General features: G+C 43.7%; 3 protein-coding genes across 3 annotated transcripts in view; 1 reads left to right on the plus strand and 2 right to left on the minus strand.

The window, feature by feature from the left end:
• The window catches only part of LOC126563728 (serine/threonine-protein kinase Tor), a 236,255-nt gene that overhangs the window by 152,213 nt on the left and 58,459 nt on the right, over positions 1 to 25,583 (minus strand). The gene's annotated exons all lie outside the window — the stretch shown is intronic.
• LOC126565986 (lysine--tRNA ligase-like) lies at positions 8,948 to 10,933 on the plus strand. The gene is made up of 2 exons (XM_050223187.1): positions 8,948 to 8,988; positions 9,268 to 10,933. The coding sequence occupies exons 1-2, from the start codon at positions 8,948 to 8,950 to the stop codon at positions 10,931 to 10,933; spliced, it is 1,707 nt and encodes a 568-aa protein (XP_050079144.1).
• Positions 11,281 to 17,304, minus strand: LOC126563885 (restin homolog). Its single transcript, XM_050220672.1, has 6 exons — positions 17,172 to 17,304; positions 15,686 to 16,698; positions 14,506 to 14,723; positions 13,656 to 14,184; positions 13,279 to 13,530; positions 11,281 to 13,161 (listed from the first exon to the last, which is right to left on the minus strand). The coding sequence occupies exons 2-6, from the start codon at positions 16,676 to 16,678 to the stop codon at positions 11,335 to 11,337; spliced, it is 3,819 nt and encodes a 1,272-aa protein (XP_050076629.1). The 5' UTR covers positions 16,679 to 16,698; positions 17,172 to 17,304; the 3' UTR covers positions 11,281 to 11,334.

Raw genomic sequence — 25,583 nt, forward strand, 5'->3', positions numbered from 1 at the left:
CACTTTGTACCCAGGAAGCGCAATGTTGCCATCATACACTTCTTGTAGGAAAATAATATCTGCGTCAATTGATCGAACAAATGAACGCAGAGTATTTATTTTAGTCGGGTTTGAGATGGTATTTAAATTAATTGAAACTAATGTAAAACTAGCGAATTTCAAAAAATTTTTTTACCCCTCAGTGTTTGTGTTAGTCGCCGTGATTGTCTTAGCATTTTTCGGTGGTCTGCCAGGCTTACGCCTGACTGATTCTCCGATCGATGCGTTAGACGCGTCACTGTCCGTCTCGTCTTGGTTTTTACGCTTACCTTTTGTTTCAGCGTCAGGATTTGTGGTAGGAGGTGTGGGGGTAGGATCCCGAGGAGCTTTGAACACAGGTACAGCTATCGCCGTACCGCACTCGAGTTCCTTCTGCTGTGCTGTTGATGTCGAAGCTGCCGCTGCGCTGCTCGGTTTCATCGGTGCCACCGTCAGAGCCTTCGGTGCTACGGTCGGTTCCGTCGGTGCCACTGTCGGAGCCTTCGGCGCTACGGTCGGAGCCTTCGGTGTCACGCTCAGAGACTTTGGTGCTTCAGTCGGAGCCTTCGGTGTCGCTGTCGGAGCCTTCGGTGCTACGGCTTTGCTAGTGAGCGGTGCACCCGCTACTTTTAGCGTTTTTGCCGGAGCTTTCGGTGGTGCAGTGTTTTTGGGTGCTGTTGCTGTTGCTGCTGTTTTTGTCACTCCAGCATATGATGTGCCTTGCTTAGCCAAGCTACGCTTGCTCTGCATGCATCCCATGCCAGTGTGTTCGGGCATCAAGCAGTAACGGCAGTACGGATTTTGCCCATTATATGTGATGGTGGTGCGCTCTTCCCCGATGGTAATCGTCGGTCCGATTTGGAGTGTCGGTGATTTGAGGATGATCTTCACCGCGATGATCCCAGTTTTTTTCCCCGGCACTTTACTATCCGGACCGTACTCAGTCTCCGTGATAGAGATGATTTTGCCGAAGCAAGACATCGCTGCCTCGATTTCTGCTGCCGTGACATACGGCGGAAGCTCGTGCAGCCGCATTTCCGTTGCACCATCCTCTAGCATAATCGGCAGCAGATATGATGCTCCGTCGATGGTCAGGAAATGCTTCCCCTGGTGTTTCGATACGATCTGCTCTGCTTGTTGCATCGTTTCCGTCTCAACGTAAACGATTGCCGTCGAGGTGCACATTTGGATCCTCGTGACGACCTCTCCGGCTTCAAGCGTATCGACAATAAAGTCGATCACCTCTGAACGGGAAGGGCGTCTCGGAATCCCTTCGTACACTATTTTTAAAGTGTTTGCCCTAATGGGCCTTGGTTTGATTGTCTCCATGACAATTCGAAAACTCTGGTTACGAGATGATAAAGTACTCTTGCTACTTGAAAAAACACGTCTGCTCGCTACAGCAGTCAAGAGTCAACTGGAAAATCGTGACCAAGAACTACGGATGACGTTCGCAGTCAGATGCAATCCTGCGCCAGGTGCAAGATGTCACCCGCATGACGTCCCACTTGTAGCAGTAGCAGTAGAAAGATGAAATATTTCCCGTCGTTACATCAAATGTAAATATTATTTTATGACCCCCGGGGAATCAATTTGTTCCTCCGAGTATGAGAAGCATCCGATGGGGATGAAGCTCAGGAAAAGGAAAGGATCTTGTCCGTGAAAGGCAAAAGAGCGGATGAAGGACTGATATTGTTTGGAGTGAAGCTGTCTTACTAGAAGCACTGAAAGAAGCGATAGGGCCAATATGGAATCGGTATCACATTTCTTCAATCCTTTTCTCTTCTCGGCTTGATACAAATGGAGAGACAGAGACAGAGTTGTTTCGCTCTACTGTGACGCTTCCAAGTCAGACATCAATCGAGCTGAAGAATCCGTCGTGTTTGCACTTCAATTGGCAGATCTGTTGAATTTTTATCACAAATTCACAGCGGAGCAGTTCGCTGGAATAATATTTGTTCTCTTTCGAGGTTTCTCAAAGGGCTTTCTGCTGAAAGGAGGTAAAACGCTATTTGCACCTTTCTCCCTCATTTTACACTTTGCTTTCGATATACGATCCCTGAAAGAAGACCAAAAGATAAAAGAAAGGAAGGATTATTGAATATCTCCTCTTTGATAGCGTTACTATGTAAATAAGAGCCCTAGACACAATACCTACACAAATCCATATAAAGCCATTGAAGGTAAATGAGCCATGTCATCATTATCGTCACCAATACTAGGTGTATCAGCTTCACTGAAGGCTCATTCTTCAGTACAAATTATCCACGACCGTGATATGAGGCCATTAAACGATTTACCCGTGTTAGAGCCAGAAAATGGGCCCATTAGCATTTTACACTCAACGGATCAATTAGAGAGAATCTGTACAAGAGAAAGCTCAGAAAAAGCTCATTGAAACAGTTTTATCAAAGCTCACCGAACTAACTGCTCCTGTTGTATGTACTGAAATTGAATTTCGAATGGTTTGTAGTAAGTCTACTATCTGACCACCAGCTAATTGCAAGACCTCAACTCAAATGATCTCATGTCAAAACTAATGGAATGGAAATTAAATCCATCGCTACGCTACCAGCATGAAAGGTGAAGCGTGCCTGGTAAAATTTGTTCAGAGACTTATTCACAATAATCTCTCAATCTATGCACCATTTGGCGAACAATAAACGATCCAACAAAGCTAATGTTTTCATGCAACCGAGCTACATGTAAAACATACAGTACATCATACAGTTCATCCAGATCAAACAAACTGGCATTGGTGGAGTACAAAAGAAATACTTGATGTTCAATAAACTTTGTGTACTAACATCGAGATTAACTACCTAAAATTGTTCTGAAAACAGCGATACAACATTGACGACCTGTCATACAAGGTTTTCCAAATTAAACTACTATTCATATGAGTCAAAACAAATCAAAGTTGAATTTGGATTGGTTCAGGGTCTGATTGCTTCCCTCACACCTTATGTCACATCGGTAGTCTTGTATTAATAATACATGATTGAAATTTATGATTGAAAATCAATGCAAAATAAACTGCAGCATGAGATTGAACCACTTTCAATGAACTACGACGGCTCGACACGTTTAGGAATGCATTCAGACCAGATTTTCCAGCACTACAATTCTCTCGGCGCTTTCAGCTAACTGTGACACAAATCGGGACCAAAATTGGCAGACATTAATGAGACACACGAAGGATAAAATGACACTTCCAGCGCGAGATCGTGCTAGAGAGTCAAGGGAAAAAGGAAAAAAAGGTTTCTGCAATCACCGTTTTCACATTTTGTAAATCACAGCCAAAGGAGGACTGCTGTCAGCGTTGGGTTTAAATAATTTATTCCACCAAGGAACGTGATAGGAATGATTGTCGCCATGGTGCAGTGAGTTTAGTTTTCAAATAGCACTGAACAGAGACACGCCGATGAAATAGTTTTGATTCGCTCGAATCAGTTTAATATTGGAACTTTAATTACATCGAACTAAGCTACAGTTAACACCCGTCATGCAGAGAAAATCTTTTTCCTATTCAACGGAAAAAGGGAATCAAATTCTCTTCATCTCTTTCAAATGTACGATGCAGTTTCCAGTATATCACAACCTTAATCGATTTCTGTGCGATTTCGAATCGACAATATTCAACAAACTTCAGCATTCGTAACATACAAAGTTATTCCTTCACAACGTTCATTGCTTTCGTCTGTTTCGTGTGAAAAAATCGTGACTTTCGCTTTATTTTCCTATACCCGACTGTTCTGTGTGTTGCCTTCATACGGGAAAACCTATTTATGGAAAGCTTTTTGATGCGAATGATCGAGAAAATGCTTACACACACCAACAAGGATATTAGGGGTTAGATGGGTTAATGGATATATGATGAAAACTTTTCGTCTAGTAATGGCAGCCATTGCAAAAAGAAACGAAAATTGAAAACAAAACGATTTTTGCCTCTTTACACATCACAAGTAGAGGCAAAATGTAACCAAAAATGAAAATGTAAACAAAATAATAACCATACTTCCCATTACAATCGATTCTACACCCACGTTTTTCAATTGTTGTTCAACCCCGAGGTTACCCCCAGCCAAATTGTTGCCTTAAGGACATTCACCGCAAAGTTATACTTGCATGCACGCAACGTTTCTCACCAATGTGCTCTATAGGCAATATCAACCGGTATCAATTTACGAGCATAGACGGAATTCTACCAATAACCCTTGTCTTCCATCGGGTTTATCCTCGTTGCGTGCTTTTGCGAAGAAACCAACAAAACTATCCCGTAACAACCCCAACCCAAACCGAACCCTGACCCTCTGCGGTGAAGAGTTTGAGTAGTTGTCTTGATGCCTTGTTGCCAACAGTTGGAGGCCGAGTAGGTCGTCGCTCTTGAACAAATAACCATAAAATGTAAAAAAAATTATCCCAACAGCTTCCATCGGGTTTCTTCCACCCTCTACAGATGCCTATTTCTTGGCCAAGACTATTGCATGTGCTCGGCAAAAGGATCAGAGGCCCGGCGACTGTAGTTAGAGACGTCTTGAAAGACGCTTATGGAATACTTTGAAAGCTGCTTTACAATTTTCTTGGTAGAATGTTCGGTCGTTCTCAGTATTGTAGCGTACCTTCAGTGTTTTCTCATCGAAACGTTGCAACTCATAAATATAAGCCACAAAGGCCTTTCGACTTTTAACAATACGATCTAGGCATACTGGCAAATGAATTTCAACACCTTTCCTAAACATCAGCCAACAACAAAGACGATCTTTGAATGTGCTTCACTCAATTCATACGCTAAAGTGCGTTTAAAGTTTCTTTTATTGTTGAGGTCGATTAAATCAAACAAATGTTCTTCGAGAGAAGTATTATTTGAACATTATGTTGAATGAAGTTATTATTAAGACAAGATGAACATGCCTTGACACTTCTGACCATGCATGTTTATCACTCCCCAGAGTCTTAAAGAGAGAGAGAGATTCTTTTCTCAAGAGATGGAATGCCGAGATCGTTCGTGTTCAGTGCAGTTGCGAAACAGAAACTGAAATAGCCAATAATAGTTGTATGAGTAGGAAGAATGTTGTGTACTTTGGAAAATGGTAACAAAAAAGAGCCCTTTTCACCCCAAAACAATTACCAATGACAACCGCATAACGTTCATTTGGATACACTCCCGTCCGCCTAAGTGTCTGTGATTGCTTGCATCACCGACGACTTCAGAGGAATTTAACAAGTTAAACATACACGAAACTATGCTAAAGCTCAACGGATTTTCAAAATATATCAATGCTATTGTCACCTACAAATCCAACATTCCAACATATCCTTACGTCTGCAGGAATCGTTTGCACTCTGTTGCGTTTAAGACGAGTAAGTTGCGTCCTTTTTGACGACAGCATAAAAACGAAACGCGGTCGATCAACGCGAAATCGCTCCTTGTTAATCGAATTTTAATGACCCCAGTATCAGTGATGCTCATCGTTCGTGATTTCTCAAGGCGCTGACATTTTTTTGCGCGCCGTAAACATGAGCATGTGACAACTTCCTCTCCCACACTCAAACTTCCTCGGTTTCATCATCCCTTGGGGTCATCATGTTGCCGAGGTCGTTTGGAAGATCTGTAGAGGACGGCTTTTAAAGTTTGTGCCAATTTCAACGGACGATTCCGAGTACGGAAGGACATTCAACAACACCAACAAAACGCAACAACCGTTCCCTCTAACCATCGTGATACTACAGGCGCGAATATGGCCGCACAAGATACAGATAAAATTCAAATTTATGCGCCACTCCAACTAATGAAAAAGGCATCACAACAGACCCAGGTCTCCAGATCCTGTCTGACCGTCGGAGGCAGTGGGTGTGCTCGTGTTTGTTGTTCCAGTTCGATTGTCTTCCGGTCAGCGGCGTACCCGTTTGGTAAGGAACTGGGGACTGGGATCGATCTGTTACGGTATGGTGGTTTTCCTTTTTGCTCTGCCATTCGCGGCGTTCTTTCTACGATTCTTGACCCACCGTACCCATGATTCCTTTACTACTTTGGCACTATACTCAAACCGCAACCATGACCGGGAAAAGAGATAACAAAAGTTGGTTGACATAAATTCTCCATCCTTTCCTTCGAATCCAAACACATTACCTCACCGTAGCTGATGTCGGTTTCTGAGTACGTTTTTGCCGACCTGAGCATGGACTTACAATGTGAGTTTTACGTTTCTTTCCTATTGGTCGATCCATGCGTTTAGTGGAAATTACGACCCAATCCATCCGAGCAGTGGCTTCTTTTACATCTTGCCTTCATGAACTGCAACGGGATGGTTTTTCTGCTAAAGCCTGTGAAACTGGACGGCTGTTGCATTCTCGATTCAGAGCGGGATCTCTCCCAAAGCAAGGATGGAAGGGGTACGGAAAACTCTGATACTTTTGGATGATAAATCAGGTCGGCAAAGGTTTCTTAATCCATTTGCAAACAATATGTAGCGCGATTAAGCTCTTTTTTTGCAACCAGTCATTGTAGAAACTAAATATCGTATTAGATGGTTAAGCTTGGCTTAGCAAGCTCTTGGATCATTTCATTCATTAGAAACTTTCGTCAGGGAGGAATAGTTGAATACAAGAAGGACATTTTCCCAAAGTGTCTTCTATTGAACGCTTCAGGCAAGGATAAACTTCCACATGCACAATTGTGGTGTCTCGTTTCTAATATGATTGTTCAACAACACCTTCACGAGAAATACGAACGAGGACGCGAACAGCTTGTTCTAACTTGCACTACATCGTGTCTAACACTCCATTCGGTGGATCCATTCAGTATTGCCTACTTCAGATCACATACCAGACACACAGTCTATAGTCGCGAATCATCTGAACCGGAACAAGGAGAACTGGAGTGGCAAATCGAACTGTCTTGCTACAACGCCCCCAGGGGTTCTTTGGCAGGTTGGCGAATGCACAACGAACAAGCGAGTTTTAATGAACGAAATTGAATCAATGAAATATTCATCGTTCAATGAACAGAACACGAAACACGATCGATGGCGCAAGGGTTCAGAAGATGGGATGGCATGGGAACTTTTAAATTAATCCGAAACATTGTTAGTGGACTGATGCATCTTCTTTTAAAGGAAAAGGACGATTAAGCTCTAGTCGATCATGCACGGTGAGGTACGATAAGCAATAACACAAATATGTTGATGATTTTCTTCACTTGAAATAGCTTCAGTCCATACAGAAAATTTGATTTTGGAAGAACTACTGCAAAGAGTATGTTTGGCCTCGTTCAGCAGTTTATGGTTCAATTTTAATTCAATTGAACTTTACTAACCTCAAAAATTCCAGAACAGAAAGGTAAAACTGAAATTGCCAAAGAAAATCCATTTCTTCTCTGCTCAACAAACTTTCGACACTTCGATGAAAATAATTTACTTTCATTATTATTCAATAAATTTCCCAAGTTTATTAATTTGCTTCATAATATTCGTGCTTAGCTCATAATATAACTCTCCGTTTCCAAACAAACCTGAACCCTGACTCTAAAGTCCATAAATATTATCCTCCCTCAGCTACAATTAACACTCCCCGGGACGAAAGTTCCAAAATCCTAGTCCAAAGCGAATTGTTCGACCCTAAACAATCCCGATCCCTCCGGAAGCCATATTGTGCTGACGAGTGGTTCATTATTTTACGCAGTAAGTGCCACACTATTTCGACGATCCGTTTAACTTTCCCACCAAAAACTAACGAGACGCTTAATTTATGCTCATGAATATTAAACCGATCAGTTTTCCCCAACCCGTTTGCCTATTGCCAGATGGCGGAAGTCACTGTTTGCTAACTTAGTCGGTGGCTGATGCCTGATCAGCTGGAAACTAAATCAAACTGTGTGGGTGTACTCAGTCAGCTCGGCACGACTCTCGCTTGACAGGAGACGGGGAGCTCCATTGGAGTGTTGTAAGAGGGAAACGTGAAGGTTTGATACAATCCATAGAAACTTAAATGATTTAACGATAGCTTAGGTAAGGGATATGTCGTTGATGTGATGCGTTAACAATCAACACGTTAGCAAATCCCCGTGAGGATGTGCTCCTGTGTCAAACCTTTCGACGTGCTGACAAACAAGTGAATGATTAAGATAATACTCCCTTGCTTGGTTAGTGGATAAGCACCAAATTTTCAAAGGCTTATAGCATAAGTTAATAACTTTCGCTACGAGAGCACTAGACTATATGAGAAAAAGAAAAATGTGGTAACTGTAATCAATGAAATATACTGTAGGTGGGAATTGGATAAATAAATTTTTGTAAATTATAAAATGTATGGTGAGCAGAAAATCGAATTTAGGATGGAGGTAAGATTTGTAACAATTACAAAAAAAAAAAAAAATCGACCAAACTTTTTAATTATAATTAGGTGAATAGTAGGTTGACGAATTATGTAAGTGTAAAGAATTTTGACGAAAAACGATTGAAAATGTGTTTTACCGATATGAAAAGAAAAAGAATAGTGAGTTTGGTAATGAATCTTGCCGAGATGGAACAAATAAAAAAAAAAAACAAAAGCTTTGAAGCAATAGAAGAGGAAATATCAATGAAAACTCTCCAAATTATGGGAACGATCATACACTCATGCAAAACTATTTTACAATGATCAAACAAAAAAAAATAAAAAGGATTCAAAAATAACCGTCAAGAAACCGTTGGCGAATTTCAAATATTTGAAGTATGTCGTGAGTTGACACTTCTCATGTTATTCTGTTCGTGAGTTTACTTCGTCTTCTCATGTCATCTCATGACATCTCACTTTACGTCATCTCACTCAGTTTGGTTTTTTTTCTCTCGTGGAATTCGGTTCGCGTCGTGAAGTGTGTCGTGTTTTTTCGATTTTCGCGCGTTTTTTGTTTAAATAGAGGAAGATAAAAGTGCACATTTTGTGTAGAATGGCTGAATCGACAAAGAACTCCGTTATAGTGTCGAATGAGTAAGTCTTTTTCGGTTCATCAACCAAAAACGAGGTTCTGGTAGTGCATAAGCTAGCGTCTTCCTAGCCGGCAGTGAAAAAAAATGGCGTGGATTAGCATCCGGCTTCTTCCATTCCGTGTACAAAGAAAAATCATCTGTACTTTAGTTCGATGGTTCAAAACCAAGTAAAATGTGTATTATTCTGCAGTTTCTTGCACAATTTGTGCTCACACTGCCGATTGTTTGTTCTCCACACGTTTGGCTGATGCAATAACTTCTCTGTCTTGATCCATTTTAGCGAGCTGCCCGGTTACCAGGGGAAACAAAAAAGAGTCACCCAACCGGCGCTGACATCCATGATACAAAACACCGCTGCCCGAAGTGTTGAGGAAATATCTCCGAATGAATATTTTAAGCTCCGAAGTGCCTCCGTATGTGAACTGAAGAAACTCCCCGAAACGCATCCTTACCCACACAAGTTCCGTGTGACAATTTCGTTGGGTGAATTCATCGAAAAGTACAGTGATCTCGGGGTCGGAGGAATGCTGGATGATGTTAGCGTCAGTGTGGCCGGACGGATACATGCCATCCGGGAATCAGGTGTGAAGCTCATGTTTATTGATCTTCGTGGCGAAGGATTGAAACTCCAAATCATGGCAAATGCAAAGATGTATCAAAGTGAGGGACAGTTTTTCGATGATACTTGTAAATTGCGTCGTGGTGACATTATTGGAGTGACGGGTGTACCGGGCAAGACCAAGAAAGGTGAGCTTTCGGTAATGGTCAAAGAGATCCAACTGCTTGCACCGTGTCTTCACATGCTGCCACATCTGCATTACGGATTGAAAGATAAGGAGACACGCTACCGTCAACGTTATCTCGATCTGATGCTGAACAACAATGTGCGTTCGATTTTTGTGACCCGTGCAAAAATCATTAGTTTCATTCGTCGATTCCTCGATAATATGGGCTTTCTGGAGGTGGAAACACCGATGATGAATATGGTTGCTGGTGGCGCAACGGCCAAGCCATTTATTACGCACCATAATGATTTGAATATGAATCTGTTTCTTCGCATAGCTCCGGAGTTGTACTTGAAAATGTTGACTGTCGGAGGACTCGATCGTGTGTACGAAATAGGACGACAATTTCGCAACGAAGGAATGGATCTGACTCACAACCCTGAGTTTACGACCTGCGAGTTTTATATGGCATATGCAGATTATAACGATATTATAGATCTGACGGAAAAGCTCCTATCGAACATGGTACACGCCATTCATGGTTCGTTCAAGGTTAATTACCATCCAGATGGTCCTGAAGGGGCCGAAATTGAAATAGATTTTACTCCGCCGTTCAAGCGCATCTCTATGATAAACTCGCTGGAAGAAATATTGGAAGTAGAATTCCCATCAGCCGATCAGTTGGGCACCCCGGCAGCAACTGCATTTTTAGACGATCTATGCATCAAACACAATATTGAGTGTGCATCACCACGCACGGCATCCCGTTTGTTGGATAAACTGGTCGGTAGTATGCTGGAAGAAAAATGCCGCAATCCAACGTTTATTTGTGACCATCCGCAAATGATGAGCCCACTGGCCAAGTGCCATCGCAGTCAGCCTGGTTTGACGGAACGATTTGAACTGTTCGTCATGGGAAAGGAAATCTGCAATGCATATACCGAGCTGAACGATCCGGCTGTACAGCGAGAGAGATTTGAGCAACAAGCAGCAGATAAGGCTGCCGGAGATGACGAGGCACAGCAGGTGGACGAAGGCTTTTGTACTGCACTTGAATACGGGTTACCACCGACCGGAGGGTGGGGTATGGGCATCGATCGGTTGGCAATGTTTCTGACCGATTGCAACAGCATCAGGGAGGTTTTACTGTTTCCAGCAATGAAACCGATCGATGCAGTCCGTAAGCAGCAAATCCCGGTAGCAGAGAGTAGTTCCGGGTGAGAATTTTAGATTTTCTTTCTTTTTTTCTTAACCCGATCGACATTGGATAAAAACGATCCCTGACCTTGAAGATTAAATTAATCATTACAATAGAAATAATACATGTGGTTTATTGAAGTAGAAATAACATGCTTATTATAAAATCACTTTCTTCTCATTTGTCTTTTGGAAATCATCCGACACGGTCGTTGGTTCCAAACACAAACTCCTTTCGATTAATATCATTCTGTCAATCATTTTCTCTTCGTGGGTACAATAGATGTGATTTTATGTCTCCGAAACACTCTCTTCCTCTCTGTCTGTTCACAAGAAATTAGTAGCTGTAGTAGTAGTTGGCAATCAGATCTGGATGTCTTTTCGTACGAGGTAGGTGTAGCTTTGGGATCGTAAGTTATCCCGTTCTAAGATTGTTCACTGTTTTCATTGGAAGCATCAGAAGTATTATGCTGTGAAACGTTTTCATTTTCCAAAAGGTTGCTTACTTCTTCCATTACTTCCTCGTCAGACACTAGCACTAGTTCTATTGGTCCCATGGGCAAGTAAGGTCCGGCAACGCTGCTGTAGTCTTGCTGTTCCTGCTCCGGAACGTTCTCCTGCTGAACTGACAAATCCACCGATTCTGATGTGTGGGATTCCATTGGCACAGATTCATTGGCCGGTTTCATTTGTTCTGGGCGGGTAGTTTCGACGCTTGCTTCCGGTTCATTAGCCGCTGGGGAACCGTAGCGAGTGTGTAGCATGTCGAGCTTCGTTGTAAGACTGCTACCCCGACGCATCGTTTGATTCATTTGCTTTAGCAGCTTCTGACTTTCGTTTTCGAGCCGTTCGAGCCGTTCTGCCCGTGCCGATGTGTACTCACGCTCTTTGTCTGTGAGGCAGGACAGGTCCACTGTGGTCGTTTGTTGTGCCTCACCTGAGCATCCTGGCATGGGAGACGATTCTGATTGTCGAGCCATGAATCCGTTGTGGATCTCATCGATCTGGGCCGATATTTCGGTACCCCGGTGGACCGTTTTCGAAAGTCTGTTTCGGAACTCCTTCGCTTCTCGTTCAAGCCGTTCCAACCGTTCGGCACGTCTTTGCAGGTATTTCTGTTCTTCCTCACTCAGCACTACCTGGTCGTCAGTCTTATCCGAGGTGTCACTCGTTCCCACGTTCTGTGTCGTTAGTGGAGCTTCGGAAGGGGATGCTGACGGTGTGGGTGACGAGTATCGATCCAACGTGGAATTGAGCTCGGCCATTCTTTGCAAACGTGCTTCCCGTTTCCGTTGAAATAGTTCCTCACTCGACAGCTCCCGATTGGCGTCGGTGTGTGACGCGGCATCCGGTCCTTCGAGGCGTTCCTGCGTAACCGAGGATTCGGCACGTTCGTCCATTACTGCCAACTCCAAACATTCGAGCTCTTCCTCACTCAGCTCACTTGCACTTTCATTTTCGCTGTATTCGCCCTCGGCATTATCGTTTCCAGTGCCGGTACGCTCAAGCTCCTGCTCCTCGGCATCATCTTCCTCCCCATCCTCGTCCTCTACCCCGACCTCCTGTCCTGCCTCCGCTAGGTTCATCAATCGAAGAAACATATCCTGTGCCGATTCCGGCTGACCCGCATCATTGTGCCTTTTCTTACCCTTTTTCGAGGCTGACTTACGCTTCTTTCGCAGCACCACAGGAATCTCTTCCGGTTCTTCCGGGCCGGCTTCATCTTCCTCGAACGGGAAGATGGGTAAGTCTTCGATCTTTTCATTGCAGAATCGATTCGCTCGTTCGACATTCTCCAACGATTTCATGTCTGACTCGCTGTGTGCCCTTCGCAGCACACTAGTGACGGTGAGATGGTAGATATTGGACAGGGAAGTACCAACAAAACATTTATCCAATCGTCCCACCATCTGGTTCCATTTCTCCGATTCCACAGCTACAGCGCTGGTGCTGGAGAGCTGCTGATTAGCCAAACTTGATTTCCGCTTTACGACTTCTTCCTCGTCGGACGGTTGCTCATCACTGTATCCGCTCTCTCCAGAGTTGTTGATCGAATCCTGCTTTCGACGTGCGGCAAAGTCCGCCTTCAGCGACCGCCACTGATCCTCGGACTCGATGTTTTTCTCTCGTGCGGCCGACCACTTCAGACGGCAGTACTCAAGCTCCTCCTTGAGTTCGCTGAGCAGTCGGCGTTTTTGCTGAAGATGATAACGTAGTATTTGTTCCTGAGTGTGAAGCTGACGATGCTGGCGCTGAGAAACAGTGTGAAGGAAGTGGACAAAAATTGTTAATTTATAAGCCGCCAAGGTAATATCAAATGGTGTAAACAATATCCAAAAAAGGAACACATCACGGTCTACGAAGCTTACCTGCATTTTTCCCACCAGATGCCATGTCTTTGTCAGCTCCAGACTCACCGCACTGAGGCGTTTTTCCTGCGAATCGAGCCTTCGCTCTAGATGCGAATTCAGTGTCCGCAATCGATTGGTTTCCTTCTTGAGGGATTTCTTCTCCAGTATCAAATCCTTCAGCTTGATGTACGTCTTACTAACACTAACGACCGTTTTCGGTCCGTTTCGTGTCTGTATCGACTTGAGACATTCTTCACTCTCTCCTCCTTCCTGCAAATAAGCATCAAATAGCATCATCATCATCTCCATCGTCGTCTTCGTTATCCAATCTGCTCCTCCTCTATAGCATTGCAGCGTGTTTGAAAATGTATTCATCACACCAAGCCTCTACTCACCACAAACGGTACCGCTTGAGCCCGTTCCTGATGGTTCACCAACTCAATCAGCACCCGCCAGACTTTTGGCAACTTGTCAGCAATCTGTTCCGGAGATGCCTTCTGCACGTCCGTAAACTCTTCCTCGCCGCTCGCATCTGGCTCAATCCGTGCATCCTGTGCAACCTCGCTTTCATCGGTACGTTCGTTCGCTTCGTCCACTTCCGTGATTAGATCGTAGAGCGCTCGCGGAAGGAATGCTCCCGTGTCGATGGTTTCCGCTTCGTCTTTAGTCATCTCGATCAAAAGATCTCGATGTTCTTCCAGCACTGCGGCCAACTTGTCAATGTTGATATCGCTCGCAGCCGGTTTACGACTCATCCCGAGCAGGAACTTTGAAATGAACTGATTGACAACACTCATTTCGAGTTGCAGCTGCTTCGATTCGGCCTGCGATTGGGACAGTTTTTCTTGCGTCTGTTCCAGCTCCGTTCGCAGCCGGGTAAGATCGGTCTGCAAACTTTCCACCAGTGCTTCCAGATTTTTATTTCTGCAAAAGAAAAGAATGCATCATAAAAAGGGAAAACAATAAATCAGACGTGAAAAAAAGTCATCCGGTCTGTGTCGCCAGTCACAGTGTCCCTGTAGACAAAAGCGCAATAAAGCGGAATGGCATATTTTTGCGATCAGAATAAAAATATCCGCATCTCATCTACCACACAAGAAAAAAACACACGGCGACGGTGCTCTGGTGTGGCGCAGTATTATTTTTCCGAACGCTTTCCATCCCGCTTTGTCGCATACGTTGCACATCCCTACTCTGCCCTGCTAGACATTGTGTCTGTGGGTGGCGGGACTAGGTGATACTTACTTCTCCTGCTCGGTCGCCAGCTCGTTCTTCTTCAGGTCCAACTGGCGGACCAAATTGTCGCGCTCCATTCTCGAGACACGTTCACGCTCTTCGTATAGATCTCTTAGGTTGCGGATGTTTGTCAGCTGTCGATCATACTCCCGACGGAGATCGTCGGACATAATTTGCAATTCGCGCTCCTGCAAAGTGTCCTCGATCTGGCGCAATTTTCCTTTCAGCTGTGGGAAAATGGGTGAAGAATGGGTGTTTGTTGAATTGTGAATCATGCGAATTAAAACCATATTTCTCGTGAATGTTCTCCGTGCGGAACGAGTATTCTGGTGGAATTATTGTGAAATTAACAAAACTCAATAATGGTCGTTGTGATAATTGGAACTATTTTTTGATCGTGATTCATTAGCTATGGATTGGATGGAACATGTGTATCATTTCTTGAAACAGTACTTTTACTATGACTTTGTAATATAAAGCCGTAAAACAGCTCACATAGCTATAAATACCAGTCCGTCTTCTACACTAATGCTACAGAAAACAAAACCGCTTGAAGCTAGTGCAATTGTGCTTATTGTTTTATAGCTATTACAGAAGTTTTTGAAATCTTCCGCAAAATTCCATTTGGTTCAGTCGCTTCTCTAGCTCTTTCATTCTTCCGGCAATCGATACTGGAGCCAACAAACCGTTTATTCATGTCCATTTAGGGCAGCATCGGCAACAAAGGTCAGCCGTCGGCTGGCACCGTATGTGCGAGCCCGCTCCAAGATCAATGCGTCCATAGATCATGCCTGCAAGCACTCTCGCGAGTAAGATCACCTGATTTTAACCAGTCGCGTCGCGACGTAAAGCAAGAGACCGGATAATTATCAAAACCTGAATGAACACCAGAAGAGTGAAGCTGGTGGCGAACGGACGCGTGACCTTCACATTGCCATATTTCATTTGGCAAGCGCGTTTTGAGCGTCGTGCTGCATAAACATAATTTACCTCGGACAAGTTCAACACATCTTCCACACCTGTCGATAATCGCATGTTACTATTTGGCGCAAAAATGACGCACAGATGCATCGCGTGCTTCCCATGTTTTGTCTTGTTGTACGTAATGCAAGGTTTAATCACACGGAACTTCGCTTCGCACTATTCACCATGTTTTCTAATCACTTAGTTAAACTAGGTTTCACATTACCTGTTCGACTTGATCCTCCCTTATCGCGATAATCTCCTTTCCAGCCTTAATTACGTCCTTGAGTGATTTCACCTGATTGCGCAGCTGATCGACATCGGTCTGTAGGGATAGTGCCTCCGCCTGGGATATCTGCAGACGGAACTGCGTCTCGGCCAGTTCCGCTTTCAGTGTGCGACCGACAGCGCTCTGTCGCGAGCTCTCTTCCAACGCTTCGTCCTGTTGCGTGCGAAGCTGCGCTTTCAACTGAGCCAACTCGTGGCGTAGCTCTAGCAGCTCACCGGTTGTGCACTGTAGCGCGTGCTGTGACTCAGCGAGCTCTCGCTTCAGCACCAACCGTTCGTCATCCGCCAACCGTTCGACGCTTTGTCCGCGGGCCGATGAACTCTGATCTCGCGGTTCATTTACCGCAGCTTCCGCGTTCACTCGTTCGGCCGGTTCCAGTGCGTTCTCACCGTTGGCGACGATCTCCAGCGCTTCCCGACGCACGTCACACAACGGCAACGTGGTGATGGTCGTCCCTACACCGTGCTGTTCGTGCGCTGATTCGTCGTGTGTCTGCTGTGCTAAGTGGTGTTCTTGCTGCTGGAAGTACTTGATAAGTGCTCGGTTACGGCGTTTCTCCTCGGCCAACGCTTTGCGCAGATGCTCCAGCTCATCCTTCACGGCTCCCAGCTTCGATTGGTGCAGCTGTCGCTTTTGCTGTAGGTCGCGTCGAAAATTAGCCAACTCGGTTGTCATCTTTCGCGCTCTGCACTTTGCCGACATGCTATCGTCGCTGTCGTATGTAGCGTCGTTATCGGGTGCACGCTGTTGATCGTCTTTTTCCTCAGGGTCATCGTCGACGGGCGGGATTGCAGCGTGTAATTCGTCATCTGTTTTCATTGCAGCATCATTCTCCGGGAGAGTAGTAGTTTGGGTTGGCAGTGGGGTTGAGGATTGTCTTTCGGATGTTTGTATTTCCCGGCCATCGTTGGCCGACTGTACGCCCCCCATTTTTCACCACGTAGTTTAAACTCTGCACACAGCCACACGAACGGTAGAGAGAGAGATAGAGAGTGAGAAAAAGAAAAGGAAAAATAAAAACACATGTAAGACAAAGAGAGAAGAGGACAGTTTTCTTGAAACCACACAACCACACACACAAAATTTACAGAAAGAAAGTTAAAACCCGCCATCACATATTGCAGGGCGGCACACACAAGATCGTGAAACAATCGTGACAATTAATTAACCATTTGGCAAATTTTCATTCGTCACCACGTCGCCATTACACTCGAATCGGTTGTGTTTTTCTGGGTCGGTGTAAGCTATGATGAAACTTATAATTTTCCTGTGCACAATACCGAACAAAAGCGCGGCAGAATTGTAAATTTAAACAACTGCATCATACACCATACAGCGGACAAATCCATACCGCCACGTACACAATTAATTGAAACCCGTTCGGAAAAATGTAAAAAGACACCAGCAAAAAACTATTACTAACCAGAGACGGAAAGCAAAACAGCACGAACAAAGCGTAAGCAGGATGTCTTTTCGAGAGGCAGTAATCGCTTAGACTGAGCTATTTTTGGTCGACCGCCGTACAGTTGACCGACAAACTCGCCCCGACACCGCTGAAAAATCATCCGCTGGTTTGTTAGTGGGAAGCTGGTGATTTTCCTTACGGTAGATTTTCCTGTATCGAACAGCTAGGCGTCGGGCAAACAAGCGTATGACGGATGCGCGCGCGCATTACGATCGTTACAAGATCGGTACGATTGCGCACTAGAGTTAGGGTTGTCTCGAATATTTGTTTGCGATTTGGTTTAGTGAGTTGAATAAATAGGACAGATTTTTTCAACTGCTTCAAACGTGTTAACTGTTGCGCAGAATTTATCTGGATACCAGTCTATTCTTTCTATGATAATTTTTTGTTTGCTTTGTTATTTTCTGTTAACTTGTTACAAGACTCTTTTATTCCTTATTTTATAACAGATAAACTACGACCCAACTTTTCTAATCACCTCAACCGTATCCTTCTCGTAGGCACCGAGCAACAGCAAAAAAATTCACGAACCTGCCCGTCTCGGGCATGACGATAAACGCTTGATTTTGTCTATTTATAAGCAAAGCCGAAAATGCCACCAATTAGACTAAATATGATAGTATTAGAAGTGGGCAACGAACGCATTCCGACTCTACGTAATCTATCGGCCAAAGTCAACGTGTGCCAACGACGACGACGACGATAGCATTGGCTTAAACCACGCCAAGAGAGTTTGCCGACGTAAACAGTGAGAAAAAGACGAAGTCAAATGGAGATTTAGAAAAGAGAAAATGCGAACGACTAATGTGTGAGCTTATGGCGCGTGTAATTAAACAGATGAAACGCAAACTCATCTGCTGATTGAGCAATAAGGCAGGGCTAACGGCCTTGATCAAGAGAAACAATTAAGCACGTGAAATTTTCTGTTTAGTCATAGTGCAAACCTAGATAATAGGCCGTTCTATACATCGATTTACGTGATAATGAAGTAGCGGAAAACTGTTTCGTTGGATGTAAATATGCAGCACATGACCATTACATCTGTTCTTGTGGGAGCGCATTATTGCAGAGGTTAAAATTAGACGGTGAAAGATTTATTGTTTGTTAAAAGCTTCCTGAATCTATCGTAACTGGAATTTGAGACATTTATGAGCCCGGCAGGATGAATTATATCTATCTGAAAAGAGCTATAAAGATTCCCATTTAAGCTTGGAAGAGCAGCGTTAGGAGAATACTTATTGTAATGGGAAAACTGGTAAATGGGTTTGAAGTGAATTATAATTAGCATTAATCTTAATGCTGTTGCTCATTATGCGAGTGGCACAATAAATAATTATTATAAATGCAATGGTTAACACTATTTAATGATATTTACCAGAATTTAACTATTTGGCTCTTGAGTGTCTACTTTCGATTCCTATTTTTGCCCATTTCTTTGTACAATTTTCCTGCCCTGTTTCGTTCCATCCGGTCCTATGGAACCAATGACGATTTCTCACGATCGAGGTCACAATCCATTTGCTTGGTTGATTGAAAATTCCGCACATAATCTTTGTCACAAGCTCTCTACTGCTTGGACAAAAGTGAAGACAACCACGGTAACACGCGATGCGGCCGACTTCCAGGTGCTGCTAGCTCCTGGAAAGATTCGTGCAAGAAAAATGAATAAATATTCAAATAACTTTTGTCAGACATTCTTACGCTCCGCTTCATCAATCTTCATTCGTTTGAAGTGTCAGCACGTCTTTTCGGTCAATTTTGGCACGGTAGCTCTAAGCTTATCAGCAAGTTCACGAAAGAAGTTATAGAGTTGTGTGTTTGTGTCAATCATCACCACCCCATCAAACGTCAGGTGGTGTGAAGAAGCAGGTGGCCTATTTGCCACATGACCACACGCGTCCGGAAGATGATTCAATTTATGCTTCTTCTTGGAGCAACACAGAAGGGAAATAATGAAGTTTCTGCACTTGCTCTTAATACATGAAGATGTTTCTTTGTGGTTTTGCTATGCCGTTTGATCTTCATTTATTAATTTGTGCTGCATTTTAAATAACACAAGAATTTTCTTTCATCCAATTGAAGAAACAGTTTGAGGAGAAATTGTCTTGAATGAAAGTGGAGCAGTAACGAAAGTATTAAGTAAGATCAATGGCAAAAGCTTGTGCTAAACCGTCGCTCCAGTTTCATAATGGTCGCATTTGTATTCCAAACGCACAAAACTTGAGGGACATCATTCAAATGACACTCATTTCATTAAAGCAAATTAGAGAAGAGAGATTCACATCAGCCCCGATGTCGGACCGTCCCGAGGAAGGTTGCTGGTCCGGATGCTGGTTTTGGATTGCTACTGCTTGCGAAAACTTAGATAATGCTTTTCTTTACGTCGCTAATAATGATTAGGTAGCAAAAACCGGGGGATCAATTCGGTGAGTCCCATCAGTACTGTAATTCCCTCAGGATGGGACAGATATAATCAAAATGGGAAAACTTTCTCCTTCGTCCATCCACTCCACATAGCTATGGCCGGCCTGGCACAAGGGTACGAGAGCATTGCTTTCAGCTTTTTTGATATGGAAAGTATGTTTCCTTAAACAATTATTATATCAGCTTGGTGAGAGTGTTGCTGCAGGTCGATCTATTTTTCATTGAAACTTGTTTGCCTTTGTTTTTTGTAATTTGCAACGAGTAGAGAGGCAAAGTGTGGTAAGATGTACACAACAATCTCAATCAGGCACACGCTTGCCAAGTTTGTCACCTCTCACCACACTCACACACACACACACACACACACACACACACACACACACACACAGCGTTTTATTGTGCCACTGTTGATGGCTAACCTGTAAACCAGCATGATCCTTGACGAGATTGCCAACAATGGTGAGGATGCTGAAGAAAGTCCTGTCCCTGGGAACGTCTATTTCTGGAACCCAATGCTTCGCAAAGTTTTTCCACAAAGGCAAGATTTGGACGGCTTTCTAGCAGGAGCTTGTGGATCCAGAGAGAAAGTGAGATGAAAACTCATCTTCAGTGGTTATGTTTAAGTTGTCCTTCGACACGGTCAACGTTGGAGGTAACGTCCTGATGAAGGATAAAGCGATGGACGAAAAAATCAAACATCTGACTAGATCGAATTGTTGGGAGAATGTTCCTCTCATCCGTGATCCATACATCTAGTTTCCTTTCACTCACGCTCATTCACTTCAACATACTTCAAAGCTCCATTCCAACAATTGGAGCAAAGGAAAATGGAGCATGGAAAATGGTTGGAAACCGTTTGATAAAAGTTTCACGTTTATGATTAAACTAATTTTTCCAACCGTTGGCTGAAGTGAAGCGTTCTGCATACAAGATTTGCTCAGTTTTTTAAACTCTTCTGCACTTGAGCACCAAACCAAGGCTGGGGCGGCGAGTTCAATACGGTGAAAAGTGAATTGTGAAGATAAAGACAAAGCGTACTAACATTTACTACCAACCAATGCATTCTGTTAGCCATTGATGAAGAAGACTTCGGGGAGAAAAGTTTCACCATTTTGACGCGTGCATCGGTTTTCTTCATGCTCACTCTTATGATTTTCTTCTGTTTTTTTTTTGCTGGAAGAGGACAAGTTTGGGTAAAAGTTTGTACCGCTTTTGTTTGTCTTCGTTTAGAACGTTTCAGCGTCGGGTAATAACGTCGATTAAGGACTGGAGTAACTTTCTCTTCAGTGACCAGGGACTCATTTGCATTCTTGTCGAACGTGCTAGAGATGAAGTAAGAAGAATGTTTCAAGGTGGAATTTCAGGTGGCAAGAGTAAATCCACACAGAAAGTACATTTTAGAACTGATGCGATGCTCATTTTCCCTCCATAGTTGCTCACTTTGCGGTTATTATAAGTGCCTTTTTGTGAGTGGAATCGTGATTGAAATTACAAGAGCTGTATTTTATTTTATTTTCAAACAGAATCCGCAAAACACTTCTAAACCCAATGCCAACGCAGCTAAAGCTGATTTTTTTTTTTGGTGAATTTTTTATTTATGTCAGTGAGTGAGTCATTAGAATTAAAATTGCAGGTACTGTAATGCTCTTCTTATAACGCAATATGAAGCATACTGCTCTGAACAAGAAATCAACCAATGTCCGAATCATATCCAAATTGAACAGAAAAGATAAATAGAGAACAGCGGAGCTTGGGTAATGGAAAGAATTAAAACTTTTCCTCCTATGCTCAAGGATGTGTCTGGATGTGCATAAAGAGATTTTTCTCCCATATAGAGTCTTCTTCAAATCAAGCAAGAAAACTTTGTTAAATGATGTTTGCTGTGAATTACACTTCAACAGATGTCGTTTCTTTGCTTCAGGTAATTGTATCATCCACTCTATGAGCACGGTATACGGGCATATGGAATTGCTTAGAAAAGATCCACTGATAAAAAATGTAGAAGTAAATCATCCAGAGCAGTTCAGTTGTTAGTGCAAGTTGATCGCTAACATTTTATGTCCATCAAACGACAAATCACGTACGTGCCATTTCTATTTCTAATACCGTGGCACCAGTGAACGTATTTAGTTCTCGGTAGTGCCACTCATAAATGGAAAAATGCAATAAACGGAGAGATAGTTGCAGCATAGGTAGCGTGTTTGTCATACGACCATACCAGGAAGATGAAATAATGGAAATTAGATACCACTTGTCAGTCGCAATTACACGTCTCTTGCATTATCCAATAACCTTTTGAAATGTATGCACATGGGCATCGTGGACGGTCTTAGTGAGATCCACAATGGACTAGTTGTGTTTCAAGCGTAGGTATTTGTTTCAAATGAAAAGATTGTATGTGCGTGCTATGTGTGAACGTGGCAAAGAAGCCATCCACAGTCAAATATCCATATCAATATCAATCTCCACTACCTAGTTCAAATATCCGGTGACCATTAGTGGCCACCACCATTGCAACCGTATCAAAGTGTTCATTAGCTTTGCTGAAATATGAAATGATATTCACAGAAATTATCATTACGATACCATTCACCAGGCCCGTGCTTGTGGTGTAGTTACATGGCCCACTCGGCTGCTAAATGAAATTTTGCCAAAAGGAAAGATAACGAGAGTGACTTCCGCCGAAAGTCGCCATGACCGCAGCATAATGGTGAACATTCTATCTATGGGATGAGGGTTGTTTTTTTTTCGTCTATTCAACGTTGGTCATCAACCATCTTGCTGACGGAAGCGACAAACTCCAAAAGAGCATCAAAAGCTCCGGTGTTGTCAGGCATTCTTTTGATTCTTGGAGTACTATTATATCATTGCCAACAGATGGTATGTGATATGTTATTTGAAAAAGCGACCGAACACATTCATCTTTGCTAATGAACGTGGGACTCTCATAAATGAATATGATGCCAGGGAATGGAATAGGTGCTTCTCGATAGCCTTTTTGAACCCTCCTAGCCCTGAGCAATTGAATACAGAATTTAATGCAATTGATTTGAACGACGAAAAACTAGAGTTAATTTTTATGACAAAGTGTTACCACACGTGTTCCTGGTGAGAGAGTGTTGTGTAATTTTTGTTCCATGAATCGCTAATAAGATGTACCTTTTGTACTTTCCAACCATACAGATCAGATGATCAAAAGCGAGTGGACAAGAACCCGAAGCACATATGAAATCACATTCCATTAATCCTATTCATTGTGGTCATAAATCTGATTTACGAACTGGTGATTTATTTATGCGAACGTCGGTGGAATATATCCCACCGACTGACCCCACGCGTTGACAGCTTTCCTTTCGTAAGCGAATGTAAAATTTTAAACTGCATTTGCCCTTGCTCGTGGCGATAACTGTGACCAAGTCTCACGTACAGTGAATTATTTCACAGCTTTATGAATTTCTAACGTCTAGTCTCGCGTCACATGTCACCGTACTATGTGTGGGGGAGTCGTCACTACGGGCATACGGTTTCAATGAATCAGCAAACTCATCTTCCCCACATCCAACGGTCCCAGTGTATCCGGTGCCAAGTCTTTTGACTTCACAATGAAAGCGGCTCTCGATAGCGGCCGTAAATCGGTGCGCATTGCGGTCAATGTGGTCAAGACGGTGCAATGGTGGTGCACGGGCAATGGAGCCCTGCAAGCTCGAAGCGAATTGTGCATTATTTATTATTCATCAAGCTGCCTGAATTGCAGATGTATTCCGAAGCACAGCAAGAGTCGCATCAGGCAAAATTGGGTAGAATAGGTCAATTTGGAACGTTTCAGAACGGCAGCAAACTTTCGCTTTGGTGATTGCAATGAGCTTTTCCGCTTTTCACACAGTTTGATGGCTGTTGAAAATTAAAAGTGTGCTTTGATGTCGTGATAGAGTCGTGGACGGTTGGTAGCAGTAACTAATCTAAACTAACTTTACGAGGTAATTGCATAAAAAGGTAGTAGTATGAAAATTTAAATTCACCAGGAGTAGGAAGGTGAATTAATGAAATTTTACTATTTTACTTGGTCAGTTGCATCGGACGTTAGTTAGCAACAAGGTGCATGTGAAATATGTTAAGGGCTACAAAGAGTAATATTACAACAAAAATTATAAAGTTCGTGGAACTGTGGAGATCCCTGATCCCGAAATGTTCCGCACGTCGAAAGCAGCACTCACTCAACAACCCAGGAGCTAACGGATACAGTTTGGCTAATCAACAGCTCTTCAGCACCAGCTACAGCGCGAGTTTGGAGTTAGAGAAATGGGAACTGAGTCGACCGATTGGATAAATGTTATGTTGGCACTTCCCTCATCGTTACTAGTGTCAGACATGAAATCGTTGGAGAAAATTCAACGACCAATCGATTCTGCAATGAAAAGATCGAAGACTTACCCATCTTCCCGTTCGAGGAAGATGAAGCCGGCCCGGAAGAACCGGAAGAGATTCCTGTGGTGCTGCAAAAGAAGCGTAAGTCAGCCTTGAAAAAGGGTAAGAAAAGGCACAATGATGCGCGTCAGCCGGAATCGGCACAGGATATGTTTCTTCGATTGATGAACCTAGCGGAGGCAGGACAGGAGGTCGGGGTAGAGGACGAGGATGGGGAGGAAGATGATGCCGAGGAGCAGGAGCTTGAGCGTACCGGCACTGGAAACGATAATGCCGAGGGCGAATACAGCGAAAATGAAAGTGCAAGTGAGCTGAGTGAGGAAGAGCTCGAATGTTTGGAGTTGGCAGTAATGGACGAACGTGCCGAATCCTCGGTTACGCAGGAACGCCTCGAAGGACCGGATGCCGCGTCACACACCGACGCCAATCGGGAGCTGTCGAGTGAGGAACTATTTCAACGGAAACGGGAAGCACGTTTGCAAAGAATGGCCGAGCTCAATTCCACGTTGGATCGATACTCGTCACCCACACCGTCGGCATCCCCTTCCGAAGCTCCACTAACGACACAGAACGTGGGAACGAGTGACATCTCGGATAAGACTGACGACCAGGTAGTGCTGAGTGAGGAAGAACAGAAATACCTGCAAAGACGTGCCGAACGGTTGGAACGGCTTGAACGAGAAGCGAAGGAGTTCCGAAACAGACTTTCGAAAACGGTCCACCGGGGTACCGAAATATCGGCCCAGATCGATGAGATCCACAACGGATTCATGGCTCGACAATCAGAATCGTCTCCCATGCCAGGCTGCTCAGGTGAGGCACAACAAACGACCTGGGTGGACTTGTACTGGCACGGGTACAACGACTCGCACGGCTCGAAACCGAAAGTCAGAAGCTGCTACAGCAAATGAATCAAACAATGCGTCTCACGACGAAGCTCGACATGCTACACACTCGCTACGGTTCCCCGGCGATTAATGAACCGGAAGCAAGCGTCGAAACTACCCGCCCAGAACAAATGAAACCGGCCAATGAATCTGTGCCAATGGAATCCCACACATCAGAATCGGTGGATTTGTCAGTTCAGCAGGAGAACGTTCCGGAGCAGGAACAGCAAGATTACAGCAGCGTAGCCGGACCTTACTTGCCCATGGGACCAATAGAACTAGTGCTAGTGTCTGACGAGGAAGTAATGGAAGAATCGAAGTGCTGAATGGCCGCCGTCCCAGTTTTTGGAAATATAAAGATAAATTAAATTAAAATTTACCCATATGATTCAACTTTTAGTGCGATTTACTGTTTTCGGTGGTTAAAATGACTCCTTCTTCATGTGTTGAAAACTATGTGACACGATGATGTCCCATTTGCCAAACAATCTGGCAACTCCAGTCATTTTGAGGGCTTACATGCCATAAAACTAATTAAAACTACATTCGAAAGCACAAACTCCTCGGTCCCATTAACTGGCGCACCATTTTCCAGTCCGAACGGAATGTTAAAATGCAGTTCTGGGCGGATGGA

This window comes from Anopheles maculipalpis, chromosome 3RL (assembly GCF_943734695.1).
Source record: "Anopheles maculipalpis chromosome 3RL, idAnoMacuDA_375_x, whole genome shotgun sequence".
NCBI classification, from domain to species: Eukaryota; Metazoa; Arthropoda; class Insecta; order Diptera; family Culicidae; genus Anopheles; species Anopheles maculipalpis.